Genomic DNA, 16,707 nt, shown 5'->3' with positions numbered 1-16,707 from the left:
TCTAAGGATGGATTTGAACTCATTTCTTCTGACTTCAAGTTGAATGCACTAACCACTGTGAAACCCAGCATCCTAGACTCCAGATTTACTCAGAACGCCTTGAGTTTCTCATGTTTGAGCAAAATAATAGCTAGTATTTTTTTAATGGTACTTGCAGCCTAGGCAACTGACTTCTCTAACTTTATTATTCCTCAGTTTATGTGACTATATAATGGGAGGGCTTCCTCTAGATGACCTCTAAGGACACTTCCAGATATAAAGGACTCTTATAGCAAGATGAAAAGATGGGCACAATTGCTACCATTCTTAGAAGGCTTGCTTTATCACAGATAAAGCAAAACTCACAAATGATTTGTAAGGACAAAAGTCTAATGGGAAGGTGACAAATGAGGATGATTTAATTTATTTTATTATGGCAGATCAGATTATCTCAGAGAATTTCAGAGCTAGAAGAGGTCTCAAATGCCAGCTACTTCAACTTGCACCCTAACAAAGATCCCCTCTACAACTAATAAGTAGGAATAAAGATGTATTTAGTAAATTTGGAAGAGGATATTCATTTCTCCTATTGTGCCCTATGAACTATGTGAACTCAAGCTAGTCACTTAACCTCTCTAGGACTCCATTTCTTTATCTGTAAAGTGATGGGGTTGGAATAGATGACCTTTTAGAAATGTTTCTGTTCTTAAATATATCCCCGAAGACTGTCTCCTAGCTCTAATCCACTGAGGATTTTAATTTTGAGTTTTACTGATCTCCTAGCTAGCATGCTCTCTCTCTCTCTCTCTCTCTCTCTCTCTCTCTCTCTCTCTCTCTCTCTCTCTCTCTCTCTCTCTCTCTCTCTCTGTCTCTCTGTCTCTCTCTCTCTCTCTCTCTCTCTCTCTCTCTCTCTCTGGAATGTGAAGTTGGGAGCAAAGGAGCATCTATGCCTTTGCTATGACACAATGATACAAAATTGATCATTTTTTGTTCCTCAAAGTCATTTGTATCTGATTCAAGAATATTTTCCTCTCCAACAGCTGGCCTGACCTCACTGAGCAACTCATTGCTAGAATGGAAAAAAGTGCTGCCAAAACAGCAATGCGGTTATGTAGCAGAAGGCCCCATGAATCTGATTGTATCTGAGTCTTGGAGGGAGTTATAGCATGGGGGCCCAGAAGGAAATCCATGTTTGTTAATAAGCATGTATGGGTGGAGGAGGACACAAAACTCAATGAAAATGATGTTCAGGGTTTTCCAAGCTTTGCAAAGGTTGCTTTCCAAGTCCTTCCATCCTGTATTTTCCCCTTATGATATCTGCTTTGCTCTCATCAGTCACATTTACAGCAGCTGCACTGGAGACTTATTGAAGTAGAATTGGAAAACTTTGACATAGATTCTAGAAAGCTGTATCATAGTAGCAAGGTAATAATTTTTTCCCTCTCTTCATCTCCAATAGATGTGGAGCTTTGGCACTTAAGTACCTACTAGAGATTTCTTACAGTTAAATATCTGTAAGTGATTATTTCACATAGCAATAATTAATTTGGTACTTATTTAGTAAGCAGCCAACATCTGGATAATAGGGTTTGGATTGTAAGAGGATAATAGAAGGCATTGATTCCAATCTTCTTCAGATGAGTGAAGTACATGAAGTGAAAGTAATTTATACATGGTCATATAGGTTGCAGAGGCAGTATTTGAACTCAATTCCTCTGACTCTAAGAACCCTATTTCAATTTTGCCATAGTGTCTCAGTTGTATAGTGAAATGAGGGCATTAAAACTGGAAATAAAAGGTCTGAGTTTGAATCCTTCCTCTAACCATGCCTTCCTAGCTGTGGGATCCTGAGCAAGATACTTAACCTGTGTCTACCTTCATTTCCTAATGTTTCTCATCCTCTAAGAATTTTTCCAGGTCTATATTCATGATCTTATGGTCACTCTATCAACACTCCTGGAATCTTTATCAATGACTAGAATATATTCACTAATGACATTTGTGGCCCCCTAGAACTCAACAAAGTTTAAGATTCATTAAAAATTCAAGGATACCAGCAATTCATAACCTTGAGAGCTCACCAAGACCTTCCAATCTAATCCATGCCTACCGAAGAATTCCATCTATAATGTCCTGCTTCCATCAAGAGATCTAAAATGATGGGAAGCCCATTTCCCCCTTCATAGTCCAGTGCCACTGGGATACTTTTTTTAAACTCCTTTTTTGTTTCATGAAATCCTTTGGAAATATGGTGAAACCTATGGACGATCTCAGAATAATGTTTACATCCGGATTACAAAAGAAATGACTTCTGTTGAAATAAATATGAAATTTTTCACCATTCAAGTTCCCAAATCTTCTAAAACCTAGCCAAAAGCCCTTAAGGATCCATGCATCCCATGTTAAGATCCCCTGCTTTAGACCAAAGTAGATGAAGAAACACCTAAAGGAAAGGCAGTAATCAAACTTTAGTACAGAGTGCTGACTTTGGAGTGAGAAAAATCAAAGTTCAAATCCCAACTCTAGTATGTACTAGTTATTGGACATAAACTAGTTCAGTTCCTTTCTCTTTTAATTACAGAGGGAACTCTCTAGGGCTCTAAATCACAGAAGAGTTGCTAATGTGCATCAGTACAGAGAGTTTTCACTTTGGGATTTTCTCCATATCCATGAAATGCTATGTCAGGAACAAAAATAAATATCCTGAATGAAACATAAAAGGATTGAATCTAGGAAGCCCTCTAAGTCATTTATTTTCCCTCATGCTTCACCTTTATCTCATTGTTATGGTCAGCAGGGCTGTTCTGAATGAGAATAGCTGATGCCATCTCAGTGCTGAATCACCACAGTTTTGTGTGAGTTTTGTGTTGACAAACTCAATCTCATCCTCGTCTGATTCTCTGTGTTTATATGTGTGCGTGTTTCCAAGTCTTTGTGGTCACCACTTGGACAGGGTTGAATCAGTAGCAATCAGCTGGCTATGTTCACGTCTATCATGAAATACTTTAAGGAGCTATCGTTTCTGGGTGCAGACACTCCTTTCCCTCCATACCGATTATGGCTCTTTATAAATTGGAATGATTCAGAGCCAGAAAAACATGTAGAAATAAAGGCAACTAACAACAATCTCTTTTGCTACAGGGTGGGTAGTGGGCCCTAGTTCTCTTCCCAAGGATCTCTCTGCCTCTTACCCATCTGTTTTAATGATAGAAAAAGACAAGGAAGAAGAAAGTTTACTTGGTTTTGCAGTAGGCCACCACACACATGATGCCAACCACTAGGAGGGCAATACAGATGCCAGTGATGGTCAACACTCTTTTCTGGTAGAGTTCCTCAGCTTCTGGAAAGGGGTACAAGAAAAGCATGTTACCAGGTATACTCTGAATCCTTAAAAAGCAAACATACTAAACATCTGGCATGCTACATGGTACCATCTTTACTCACAACATGAGAACAGGAAAAAAAACCAAACATGGCAACCAGTCACACAGAATAACTTCAGCATATGGTGCCATTCAAAACCAAAATATTCAGTAAGAAAATTCCATTTAGACAAAAATGACAAATATATTTAGGGATTATTTGAAAGAAACCAAACAGAGATATTATAAATATTGTATATAACGTTAGATTAAGAAAACAACATAATTATAAATTTTGGGGTTTGCTTGTTACTCTTGCAAAGACAGCTGGAATAGTCCTTAGGACAATGACCAGGGACTGCCTGGATCCCCCTAATTTTTCCTTATTCCCAGTGACCTTCCTTACATTCCAGCGGGCTTTACAAAACAACAACAACATTTTAATCAATAAAAGATAAAAAGGAAACAAAGGACAAACTCAAAAACATTTGCAAACATAAGCTTGGCTTGTAGTTACCAAAGGCAATGAGGCAAGACCTTGTGACTTCAAGAGCAAGATCGAATGTAAGAAAAATTAAAACAGCCTCACTTTAAGCCCTGAGGCATTATATCAGAGAAAATGCAGTGCATCAATGGCTTCTAACCTGGAAAGAGTGAAGTGGGCCAAAATGCCAACTTGTTTTTATAGGGACTAGTCTTTGGTCTTTCCTCATCTCTGCCTTGGAGATAATTAATCATTAGAAAGAAATCATTAACATGAATCATGCTTGACTTAGAATTGACCACACATTCCACTGTTGGTCACACTTGGAAAAAAACTCGTGAGTGCTGAAATATCCTCTCGAAGTGTGACTCTCACAGTTCAGATGTGGAGACCTTCCTGGGACTTAAGGGTATCTGATCTCCAAATCAAGAATGCTGCACAATAGGTATGGAATGAGGGTACAGCTGTAGGTGGGTTGTATCCCACTTCTTTCAAGGAAAGAATGAGCACTTGGTCAGACTGGTCACAAGATGGGAGTTTATTTAACAGTGGCCTAAATCTCAAAGGAACTGAGTATCCAACCAGACAAATTACAGTGATTAGAATATATTCACAAGAACATTCAAAAATAGAACACCATTGGTGTGTGTAATTACTGAGTCAAAGCTGGCAACTCGTCTCCTTAATTAAGCTGGTCAACAACAAACCAGGGCATGTTGTAAAAACAAAATCCTCCACACAGCCCTTGACAAAATGCTATTCACCACACCCTTCCATTTTTTTCTCTCTCTATTGGAAGAGATGTTTGCAGAATATTTTTCTGAGAACAAATGAATCTTAATTTCTCTGATAAAATGCACCGTATCATTATCCAGGGCATCTCTTACAAGCTGAGCTCATGGTCATCAAATTCCAGTTAACAGGCTAGGAACATTGTCAAACCCAATTAATAGTAAGTCTTATTGTGAATAAGGAAGGGGGAAGAAAAGTCTGAGTAAAAAGGATGAGAAGGCATCATGGATTAAACAACAAATAAAACAAAAACAAATAGTCTTGGAGTTGGCAAATAAAAGAAAAATTGAAAATAGAGGCAGAGACAGAAAGAGAGAAAGGAGAGTAAAGGTGAGGGCAGAAGAGGGTTAAAGGTTAATATTAACAAGTCAACTGTAGGCTCTTGCACAGCATGCTTCATATTGGGGGAAAACAATAGGAAAAGATGTCTGAAAAAAGGTGGAAGTAAAGTTGGAAGGGATTTCCCATACAGCATAACTTCTAAACTTGCCTAATGGAACCTGTGAGTGGTAATGGAGAAAGCAAGTGAGCAGTGAGAAAATGTGCAGTAGGCCAGAGGACCAAGAGGCATGGTTTGTTCTTAGGTCCTTAGTAGAGTAGCAGGGGACATGCCAGCAGGCAATAGTGATGGCTCATCCTGTCTTCTCCATTTCTCTATCTGGGCCTATCTTTCCGACTGCCAATAAAGTGGGCTGGGAGCAACTGGGCTTTGGGGCTGGGTTGGGGCACTTTGTTCCATGTGTGAGCCCAACTATAGTTACTTTTGGTCTTTATATCTGAGTCAATTGTTTCAAATACAAGGCAAAGCCTCTTGCCCACAACCTTTCTTCCTCTTTTCCCTTTTGAGCTCTTTTAATGAATTGCCTATTGCTTCCTTTATTAGGATCTTTTGGTTCTTCTAAAAGCAAGGAAGTCTTCCCTGTGAATTTGTTGCAAAATAGCCATCAGGAATGATGAAACAGTCAATCTCCATTTGGTCAATGAGCTGGAATCTTCCCCATAATTTTCTTACTAAAAACATTTCTTTGAAATGGGCAGGTGAATCTCTGTCTAATGACACTGATACCTCATTCCTGTTCTATTCTTTATACCAATAGCTTAGTGTTGACAAGTATAGGGAAAGGGATAATCCAGGAAAAGGGAAGTGATGATCCCATTGTACTCTGCCCTCATTAGGACAAATTTTGAATTTGATTTCCAGCGGTGGGAACCAAAGCTTGAACAGGACACTGAAAAATAAATGCTATGTAGTGTTGGGATCAGTCAATTAAAGTCTCATGGGATATCTGACCCTTGAACAAGGAATGGTTTACACAATTTTAAAATAAAATATTTTTGTATTTAAAGACGTAAAATATGATTCTAAGCTCTGGTCACACAAAACTAAACTTGGGGCAGGATTTACCCATGAGCTATAGTTTGCAGATCCTTCTTCTAGAGGAGGGCAAAACTGAGATGGTGATGTATTCATGGAATTTAAGGACTGGTTGAAGGAAGTAGACATGGTTAGTTTGGAGAAGAGAAGCCTCAGTGAGGATGAAGAGAAATTCTTAAAATCTTTCAAAGGCAGCCAGGTAGATGGCAGAGGGATTAGATTTGTTCTATTAGGCTCCCAAGGACATATTTGAAAGTTACAGAGGCAAATTGAGGTTTGAGGTCTGTGAGAATGGGGGGTGGGGACAAAAATATGTAAAACCCCAATTTCCTAACTAGTAGAACTGTCCCAAAGTGGCATAGGCTGCCTCAAAAGGTGGTAGCTTCCCTTTCTTTGGAGGTCTTTAGGTGAAGGCTGGATGCAAAAACACCTGTGAGGTTTATCATGCAGAGGATTATTTTCACTTCTAGACTGGAATACGTGGTTGCATCTTCCAACACTCAAATTCCATGATTCCCTGTGGATAAAGGCTATCCAGACACACTTGGATTAACCAATGGAAGGGAGGCAGCTGTTAAGAGAATGGTGTGAGCTTTCTTCAGTCTATCAACTTCCTCAGACACACATAATGTATCTTGTCCCAAAGTCGATTATTTGTGCTGCTTTCAATTTATATGACCAGCTCATCACACAGCATTAATTGTGTTTCCTGGGATAGATCTGGCAGGAATTCAAAAACACTAAGGGAGAAAGCTTCAGCAATATCTTCTATAAAGATTTGTTCCTCCCTGTGGATGTGCTGTTATAGGGTCAGCTGGGTAAGAGCGAATCAGATGTGGAACTGAAAAAAATACTATCAATCTGATAGGCCAAGAGCTGATGGGCACATCCAATCACTACTACAACCTCACCACACACTTGGCTCACTGAGCTTTGAGTCTGGATCGCTCTGCTCTGTCCTGGACCGGCCATCCTTCCATAGAGATGACCTCACTATTTTCTACTTTTAGATCTTGTCATTTAAGACCTAGGCTTTCTGGAGCTGACAGGAACACCAGCCTGGTAGAAGGTGGAGCCTTAAGGTAATAGGATGAAAACAGTTTTCTGTTGGACATCAGAAGAGCTGAGGATGCTGGATATTTGTGCGTGAGCCTTGGCAAGCAAAATTTCATTTGCATGAAGGATTTGGTAGCAGATTCTTTTCAGCTTAGTTGATTATTGTTGTTGAATAATAGTGATGACAACAATAATAAGGCTCTTTATGTTTACTTGTGAGAAAAGCCCAAGTCAAGCCCATTATATTATAGCTGGGGAAAGACCTTTGTGAGTATTCATACTCACATACTGGGAGGAAAAGAAAGTAAATCTATGCTTCATCAGAGTTAAATTGTTACACTGGCATCCAACCAGTACAATGTTATGGTTTTCATAGGCTGATATTAACAAGATAACTGCCCCATCCCTTGCTCATTTTATGGATCAAAGACTTGATGTTTTGGGGGGCAGTGTCTTGCCCACTGTCATACTGGTAGCAATGGGCAAAATCAAAATTTGAACCCAGGGCCTCTGAACACAATCTCCTCTGTCACCCATTTCTCTGAAGGTTTGGGAAATCTGTATCTAGTCACCAGTTCCTTTGCATTAGCAATCAAATTGGCATAAGAAGGATTCAGGATTCTTTCTTTGAAGCTGGGGAAGGAGGTGGGAGAATCAGATTTGTTGTTGTTATGACTTTTTGTGATGCAAGACATATTTTCAGGCCATCTTGAGAACATCAATTTTTTTGGGCAGAGGGTCTTATTGGCTTACATTAATTGATTTCACAAGAATGGTTTGTAAAATGGCTTCTATTTCATTAGTACAAACATTTTCAATGAAAATATCAGCCAGCCATATTTGCAGTCACAGAGCCTATTTGCTTTATACATTTTCTTTGTCCCTAATGAGAAGATAAGCCTGAATGAATACAGTCCCTTAGAGTTACTGAGGCATTATCTAATCCATACACATACTATTGTATTTCCTCACAAAGGTCTGGGCTTCCTGCTGCAGGAATTGATGACTTTTCCTTTGGCTCTCAACCTAAAGTGGAGCGCAGAGTGGGCTTCTGGAATCATTGCACTTGTGGGAGGACCCCTTGGGCTCCTGGACTCCAGGAGATTTGATTTATCTTGAAGACTGTAGCAATCTTTTCATAACAAATGGAATCTGTAGGCCAAACACAATGGTCAAGAAAGGAACTGGCAATGGGTTCAGGGGAAAGTAGACTGAAATGGTACCTGGAAAATGACAGTGAGCTACCCTCACTAATATTCTAGTGTTGTGTCTAATAACTGAGGCCCCAGAGAGACCAGTGTTATGGCTGTATGATCCCTTCTAAAGCAAAAGGACATTGGTTAGGAATCAGAAAGAAGGAGAAGAGGGAAAAGGGGGAGTCAAGTTTACAGGTGCTAAAATTTGCTCAAAGGCACTAAAAAAAGGAATGATTGGTCCATACCCATAAATTCAATCCCAAGATGCTCTGCCAATGCAGAAAGTTGACAAAAAAAAGAAAGAAAAGGGACACAGTTTCAGAAAAGAGCAATACATGGTAGTCCAAAACAAAGTTACACGTCTGTTTGTTTGCACATGAAAATGGGACCAGTGGGGAAGGGTTCATGGAGCAGTGTTCACACAGGGGTAATCAAGTTTGAGTCTGTGAAAAAACACTTCATCTACTGGTAAAGGTTGACACCTATCTGTCATAAGGTATATAAGGTGCCCTGCTTAACCCCTTAAAGCCTTCACTGATGGAGAAACTAGGGTGTAGACTATCTTAAGCTGGTAGAGACCTCAGTGCTCAAGATAAATATCCTCATTTAGCATTAGGCGAAACTAAGGTCTAGAGAGGTTAAGTCACTTGACCATGTCATGCAGGTTAAGAGCTAAGGACTCACCTCCCTGTCTAACAATATCTTCTCCTATAGCATTATGAAGGTATCTGTCAAATTTTAACCAGTTTGCAAACTGTCTTGAGAACATGAAGTTTTTGGTTTTGGGGGGATGGGGGGAGGAAGGAGGGTCTTATTGGCTTACATTCATTCATTTCACAATGTATCTCCCCAATGGCCCTTTATTCCTTAGTCAGTGGTCTTTGTTGCCTGAGGTTCCAGACTGGAATCAAGAGAACTGAGTTGTTTTGAATCTTACCATAGTGTTTCTAAGTGGCACTGTCCAAATTTCTATGCTCTTAGCTGCTTCCTCTCTAAAATGGAACACTATTAGGAGATCATCTGGGTCAGTTTCCCTTGTTTTAAAGAAGATGAAACAGACCTAAATGTGTAATTTGGCTTTTCTAGGGTCATAGAGGTAGTAAGTAGCAGAGCAAAGATTTAGATGCCAAATTCAGAACTGTTCCCACTAATCTGTACTCCCTTGATCCATTGATTTCCCTGAGTATCTTATTTCCTCATTAAACTCCTTAAAGTTTGGTACCATCATTGTTTATTTGATTTGATTCCATAGCTATGGCACAGTACTTTAGGATTTAGCTAACTGAATGATAATCGTTGGTCCCTTCCTAATTCCCTACCACCATCTCCACCATCACTTCATATGCTGCCAGGATAAATGTCTGCAGAATGTTAAACTTCTTAAAAGAAATTTTCACTTTGAGGATCCCTTAGGACATTAACTCTTAGCAGATGGCAGCACTGAGGCCCAGAGAAAGGATGGCCAGAAGGGAAAGAGAACCCTTCTTTGGGACAACCAGTATTTGGATGATTCCTTACAAACTTAAGGATGGCCTGAGCACTCAGCCTCAAAGGAGGCAGCAGGGGGCCTCCAAATGGCAAGAGTCCTTTTTTCTTTTTGGAAGCCAAAAAAAATTCTACCCAAGATGTCATTACAGAGATACCTTAGGTAAAAGAAATCATAGAAATTTGGAAGGACTGGGGAACAGACACTGGAAAGGAAAGGTCTTTGAAATGTGCTTCTCTTTTGTGCTCAATCACTGATTCTAAGTCTCAACTGGCTGGGGAAGCCTCTGCTTCATCATCTGTCTTAGAGGAATAATAATCCTTGCTTTCTCTGCAGAGGGATGTGTCAGTACTGAGGTCTTATCTGAGTGCCCACAGTTGTTAATACCTTCCATCTGAAATTGCTTTGTACTTAACTTTGTCTCCTTTTGTTTAGATTTGGGACATGTTTGGTATTCCCTCATTTGTATGCATGCGGTAGGCCCCAGTAAGCTATAAGCTCTCAGAGGGCAGGGACTGGTCATCATTTTCATCTATTTCTCTTCAGCACTTCCAAAAGTACTTTACCCATAGCAAGTGATGAACCAGAGTTTGATAAATGAATGAATCTCTGAATGAAGAGTTACAGAAAAAGGGGCTATTCTCATTAGTACAATTAGGATGGAGAATCATGCATCCATTAAACTAACAGCCTCATATCTCTGCACTCAGGTTGGACCCTTTATGTACCATCATACATCAGTGCCAACTAGGCCCAAAGAAAGGCCAAAGTGAAGCTACCTCTAGTAGGCTACCATAAATGCCAGTCTCCAAAATTCTTCTGAGCTTCACATTCATCTAATGATCTGGATTCCCCCAGACTCTAAGGAACCTTCAGAATTCAAAAGGGATGAGGGTACAGGGGAATTGGGGTGGGAATCAATAACCTCCCAGAGGAGGAAATACAGATTAAAGACTTCAGTGTTTCACTGATTGATAACCAGAGTGATTTGAACTGAATTTCAATCAGATTCATTCTATTTCCTCTCCCTCTGGGACACACTGGTTTATTTAGACCCACTTTCAGGTACCCTTTCCTTCCTTATTGTATATAAATTTGGAAACATGACAATGATCAGAATACTTCTAATGAGACTGTGATGGGGTCACCATCTCCCAAGTCGCATGCTCACCTTCTCCCTGACCAGTCAGGAAGACTTTAAGGGTTAAGCCAAGATAAAACTAACATGATCTCTTTCCCAAAGAGTTTTTCCTGTGAGCCTCCATGAACACTGCTAATGACATCTATTAGTAGCATAGAAAGTTTGGTTAGGTCTGCAGTAAAATTACTGGCATGCCCATGCATATATGTAACGGTTTGAACATAGTATTAGCACAAAGTCCACCAGTCATCACACTCATTTCTTTTTCCACAGGAAGCCATGGTCAAATCAAGCAGCTTCCACTGCAAATGAGTCACTGGGAAATGATTACTTAGCTTTTCTGTGGACTCCTAACAAGGAAGCATGCATTACCCTCTTGTGTCTTGACTACTTACTTGGCCATGCATCTATTTCTCTTGTTTTGATCCAAGGAAAGAAACTTAGCTATTAATATCCTTGGATAAATAATCCAAGGAAAATATCCTATTAGGGACAATCATCTCAGACCGTTAATTATTTTCCAAAAGTTGATTAACTGGTTAAGAGTTCAAATCTATGGCATTTGATGGAATAGACTTTGAGTTCCATTGTTGCCGAACAGGGGTTGTCAGGCCAACTCTATTAACAGGCACGAGTCCCATATTTCAAAGCAATAGCAGCAATGAGGGAAGTAGTAGCTAAAGTAGCTAACTTGATTCTGATCTTGCATTTCAGAATAATTTGTGTCCTTTAATTACTACTGTCACTTGTCTGTCTTTGTCTTTTCCTCTAATGGAACAAAACCTTACATGACTGTTGTTCAGGGCATTCTTTGAACCCCAGTATTTAGCATGGGTCTATATTTTTTAGTTGAGTTGAATGGTGCCCTGTAGCAACTCATCCTTAATGGAAGTGACCCAGCATTTTTTCCCCCTAGTGACTGCCTTTATATGCTCAGACAGCCCCAGAATCCCCAAATGAGTCATCTCAATATCCCACTCTACGTGGTTAGATTCTATCTTGGTTGATGTTATATGCAGCCATTCCAATTGTGCCTACAACTTGATCACTTACCTTGTGGACTGGTGGCCACGAGTTTGAATTGCTTTCACATTCAGTCAACTAGGGTGCCACTGAATTTGTGAAATGGTGAAGAGACAATGCCTATGACATTTACAAGGAAATGTATCCCTCTCGCTCCCAGTCACACAAAGCATGGATAGTTCCCATGATTTAGGGATGATCTGCTGGCCTGAGAACCTTCTGAATGGGGGTGGGGAGATATATACACTTGAAACTATCCACCAAAAAGTGTTTGGTGAAAAAATTGGGATTTTCTAAGGATTTTCTATTAACAGGCACGAGTCCCATATTTCAAAGCAATAGCAGCAATGAGGGAAGTAGTAGCTAAAGTAGCTAACTTGATTCTGATCTTGCATTTCAGAATAATTTGTGTCCTTTAATTACTACTGTCACTTGTCTGTCTTTGTCTTTTCCTCTAATGGAACAAAACCTTACATGACTGTTTTTCAGGGCATTCTTTGAACCCCAGTATTTAGCATGGGTCTATATTTTTTAGTTGAGTTGAATGGTGCCCTGTAGAAACTCATCCTTAATGCTAAAACTACATTAAGTATACATGTTTTCAAGGACTTGAAAGACATAGCATCATGTATAACCCAAGAGTGGATATGTTCATTAGGAATATCCTTGATGGAATATATCCTATTTTACCTAAAGGTCTATAATTCAGACTTTGTATTTCTTCACAACTGGTGATCCATTCTCTCACTCTGGCGCTATTAATGTGGACCAACCATCGGAATGTGGACTCATTTGCTGCCAGGAGCTCTTACAGCAATGAATATCTCCTCTTACAAGAGATATGGATTTGAATGTTGTCCGTCACTCATTTTGAAATTTTTGAAGCTAAGCTATTCAAATAGGAAATCCATCAAGGCAAGCCATTTAAGCTGACTGAGTCGAGGCAATGCCATGTTCTTAAAAAACAAACAAACAAACAAAAAACATAATGTCATCCAAGAGGAGGCTGACCTGTCTGCTACTCAATCTTTTCCCCCTGCCATAACAATATCAAGGGTCAAATATTTCTGAAAGGGACTCATTCAAGAAAGACCTTCTTTCCTAAATGTTGTAACTTCTCAAATATAGACTAAGACTTCAGTCACGGGGTGCTATAGCCCATAAGTGTATAACGTAACATCAGGGCATATCACATTAATTATATAAGAACTCAATGCTCCCTGGCAGCTGAAAATGAAGCTTTTAAAAGAAAGATTCCAAACTGGATCTGTTGACCAACTTCAAACTTGTTGGTGATAGTTTGCTTCATCTTTAACCTGATTATTATTTTTTTTAATGCTTCTCTCTTATGGACCCATGGCCAAATTTTTAAAAAAATTGTCACATGGGCAAAGTTCATTTTTTTTCCCTATAGCTTCCAATTCTTCTCCAAACACAAACCCATCAATAATTAAATTCCCTTTGGGTCAGTGAGGATGGTATGAGATATGAACAAAGGCATTACGTCAGAGGGAGTGAGAGAGGATCCAGCTTTTTAAAGAAGCTTTCTGAATGGGTACCAAAGATTTGAGTCTAACTAGGCTTCCTATTCATTTCTTCCAGTGAAGCCTAAATGCCCCTTTCCCAAAAGCTATCACTGAAAACATCAGAAAGAAGGCCTTGAAGAAATAGTCCTTAGGCATTGATAGTGAGTCTTAATCAAATAAAAAAAAAACATGGTACATATATGGAAAGAGAAAACTCTCTGCCTCAGTTCTAAATAAGAGAGGGATCCTTTCTTTGTGACAATTTGGGCATTGCTCTTTCACAGGAAATGTTTTCTCCACAATGTAGGAAGAATGGATCAAAAGGAACCAACTTCCCATATTTTAGAGGCAAGAATCCATATTTCAAAGAAAAGCTAATTAATATTCAGAATGTGGTAGGGATTCTTTTCTTTTCTAAGATGAAGTTCTAAATCACTACAACATGTTCTAATTACTCAGTTATTTTAAGTTGGCTTTCGATGCCTAGTTTGCTTGGCACCATTCATGAGTGAAGAATACCAAGGACATCCATATTCAAGTTACTCTGGGTTGTACTTGAAATTCCTATAATTTTCTATATCTCTCCCACATTTTTCTCATTCTGTAAAGGCAGACTGAGCAATGACGAGAAACATCTGCACTCTGTATGTCAGGTTTATTTGATATAAATAATACATTCTGTACCATATCAAACTTACCATAGTTTCAAATGCATTATGGATTACAAGTTAGCAAGATCCCTTTCAGACTGGTGGCATCTTTATAAAGAAGTTAGACTATTTAGAGGAATGATTTTATTGTATTTTCTCCATAAAAGTGAAACTTAGAGACGGTTATTATGACTGTGTCACTCCTGAGAACTGATTGTGACTGGCTATCCTTAGTCAATATCACCTTGAGATTCCCTCCTGAGCCTCACATGCCTATTAGTGTCTCAGTGCCAACATGGCATAAAGAGAGCAGTTCATACAATGACTTTGGTTAACATTCTCATGCGACAGGCAGAGGCCATCCTTGTTAGACCTGGCAGAAGAAATCTAGTTCTAGGTGTGATCTGGGAAGGGAGATGCAGCAGCAAGAAAGCAGTGCCCTCTGGGCCAGGCATGCTCCTACTCAGGCAGAGACAGAAAGGGAGTGGACGTACTGTAGAAGCTCGCCATTACGTAGTTTTGGCAACGATCACCAGTAAACTCATTTGGGCACCTGAGAGGAAAAACAAAAAAAAAACAACGGTAGAGACAACAGAGAAGAGAGAAGAAGTGAATATGTGCTAAGAAAGAAGCTTCGTCAGTGTCAACTGCTGGACCTTGGTGAGTTCACCTCCAGGAGCAGTCTCAGCTTTGCCCCAATGTGGCTCAAAGGATGGAAAATACCTCCAAGAAGGCCAGTTTGGATCAAATTGAATGAACAGATATGGATGGTGGAGACATGCACCCCACCATCTTACATGTTTGTATCCTCCCAAAGCAGAGGAGCAAATTGAAGAGGCTACCAAGGCATCTTGGCTGCTTGAGAAATTTTTATTTCTATCTGGTCAAAGATAATGGAAGGAAGACAGTGACTGGCATACCCTCCTCAGGTGCTGGGATTTTTGAACATCTTGCCCAATCAAGTTCTCTTGTCTCCAGTGACAGGAGGTGACACCAATGACACACTGTGCCAATGAGCCTTGGGTGCAGAGCCCAGGTACCTGGTTGGTCAAACCACCAAGTGGTCGTGATTGTTGCTGTGGATTGGGGAAGAAAGCAAAGTTCAGATTCTTTTTTAACATACTTTCTGGGGTTTGCACTTTCATGGGCACATTCTCAGTACATCTTGCTCCAGTGAATCCAGGTTGGCACCTAGAGGGCAGAAATGGGATAAGCAACAGAGGCTAAAGACACCCAAAGATTAAACTGTCAATGCCCCTCCTATAGATCATGAAGCTGCCCCCAAAGGATGCTTGGGGGTGGAGGTGGGTAATGAAAAATGACATTGAGGGAGGACGTTTAGAAAACCCTGTCCCTCGAGGACTACAAAAAACTTATCGATTTCTTTCTTAATTTAAAAAGTCAATACATTGAAATTTTATTAGAGAAAAGCTATAAAACTGAGATGGAGAGGGAGGGAGAGCAATGTGGTCCCAGTCAGTAGCTGATCATTTTGTGTGTATCAGGCACTTACCATTCAGATTTTCTCCTACTATTTATATAGCACCGTATCAGAGTCACGCCAGCCTGTCTTCCAACCCTCCCTCTAAAAAATACTTCAAGCTGCTTTGCCTTTCACCTCACAGGCCATGTGCTTTAGAATAAAGGGCTCTCTGTGGACTCCCTCTGACTCGAAACTTATCAAAGGTTCTCTGCCCTCACCTCTCATTTACCTTGTTGTTAGTCAGAAGGGGAGAAGGACCCGAGGCTAGGACACACACACCATTGGGCACACTACATATTCAATGCTGTAAGGAGCCAGGGTTTCATTGGTGAAGGGCACTCATTGCCCATGTAGCTAGTGAAATCACAGTGCCTTTAGACAGAGGTGTCAAACACACAGTGGAGTGTGTAGCCCAATCAGATGGAAGTATAATTAAATAAAAATTAAATTAAATTGAGGAATATTTAACAAACTAAATAAAAATACAGTACAACACAAATAATGTTAATATGTTGTTTTCTAAGTTACCAGGCAGCCTTCAGGTACCCTTATGTAGTGTTCTTTTCTATTTGACTGACACCACAGCTTTTAGAAGACTACTTGGGTTGAGCTGCTCTATACCTTGGACGCAGTAGTCAGGTGACCCAGATTTCTGGTGATGAACCTCTCCAGAGTTTGTATCTAGCATCAAGAGTCTAGGTTCACCCACATGTTATGGTTTTCGCTCCATATTTGTCTTTTGTCTTGAGCTGGGATTACATTGCTGTGTGGAAATCATTTGTATGGAATCTCTTTACTCATCTGTATTGAAATACAGAGGTAGAGAGAGTTGCTTGAGTCATTTGCCCAGTGTTATCCAGTTACTATGTCTCACAATCCAGCCAACATTCCATCTACTTTACCTCAATGTTACTGTTTGCTCAATATAATAACGCCAAATGAAAGTGGACTCAATTTCTGAACATAGGCCATTCTCTTGCTATAGCCTTCAGGAGACTATTTCTGGTATAAATGGCATGCATAAATCTTAATTGTAATAAGATTTATTGGCATTTCCTCATATACATTGAGATCTTGACATTACCAGGAATTTTGTCTGAATGCTGCATTTGGGTGTGACCTGACATCTTACCTACACAAACCCATGAAGGGAT

At 39.8% G+C, this 16,707-nt stretch overlaps 1 protein-coding gene across 7 annotated transcripts in view; it reads right to left on the bottom strand.

Moving 5' to 3' along the window:
* NRG1 (neuregulin 1) overlaps positions 1-16,707 on the bottom strand; it is a 1,154,913-nt gene that overhangs the window by 16,756 nt on the left and 1,121,450 nt on the right. For 5 of the 7 annotated variants that reach the window (XM_007495561.2, XM_056803721.1, XM_007495565.3 and 2 more), the window contains 3 exons: positions 14,565-14,623; positions 8,490-8,513; positions 3,217-3,319 (listed from right to left, as the gene is read on the bottom strand). In XM_007495561.2, the coding sequence (XP_007495623.2) occupies positions 3,217-3,319; positions 8,490-8,513; positions 14,565-14,623 (186 nt within the window). Of the gene's footprint in view, positions 1-3,216; positions 3,320-8,489; positions 8,514-14,564; positions 14,624-15,193; positions 15,262-16,707 lie in introns of all 7 variants that reach the window. The other 2 variants (XM_056803723.1, XM_056803724.1) reach the window with 2 other exon arrangements.

This window comes from Monodelphis domestica, chromosome 6 (assembly GCF_027887165.1).
Source record: "Monodelphis domestica isolate mMonDom1 chromosome 6, mMonDom1.pri, whole genome shotgun sequence".
Classification (NCBI taxonomy): Eukaryota; Metazoa; Chordata; class Mammalia; order Didelphimorphia; family Didelphidae; genus Monodelphis; species Monodelphis domestica.
Note: the sequence above shows the minus strand (reverse complement) of the source record. Positions and strands in the feature narration are given on the sequence as shown.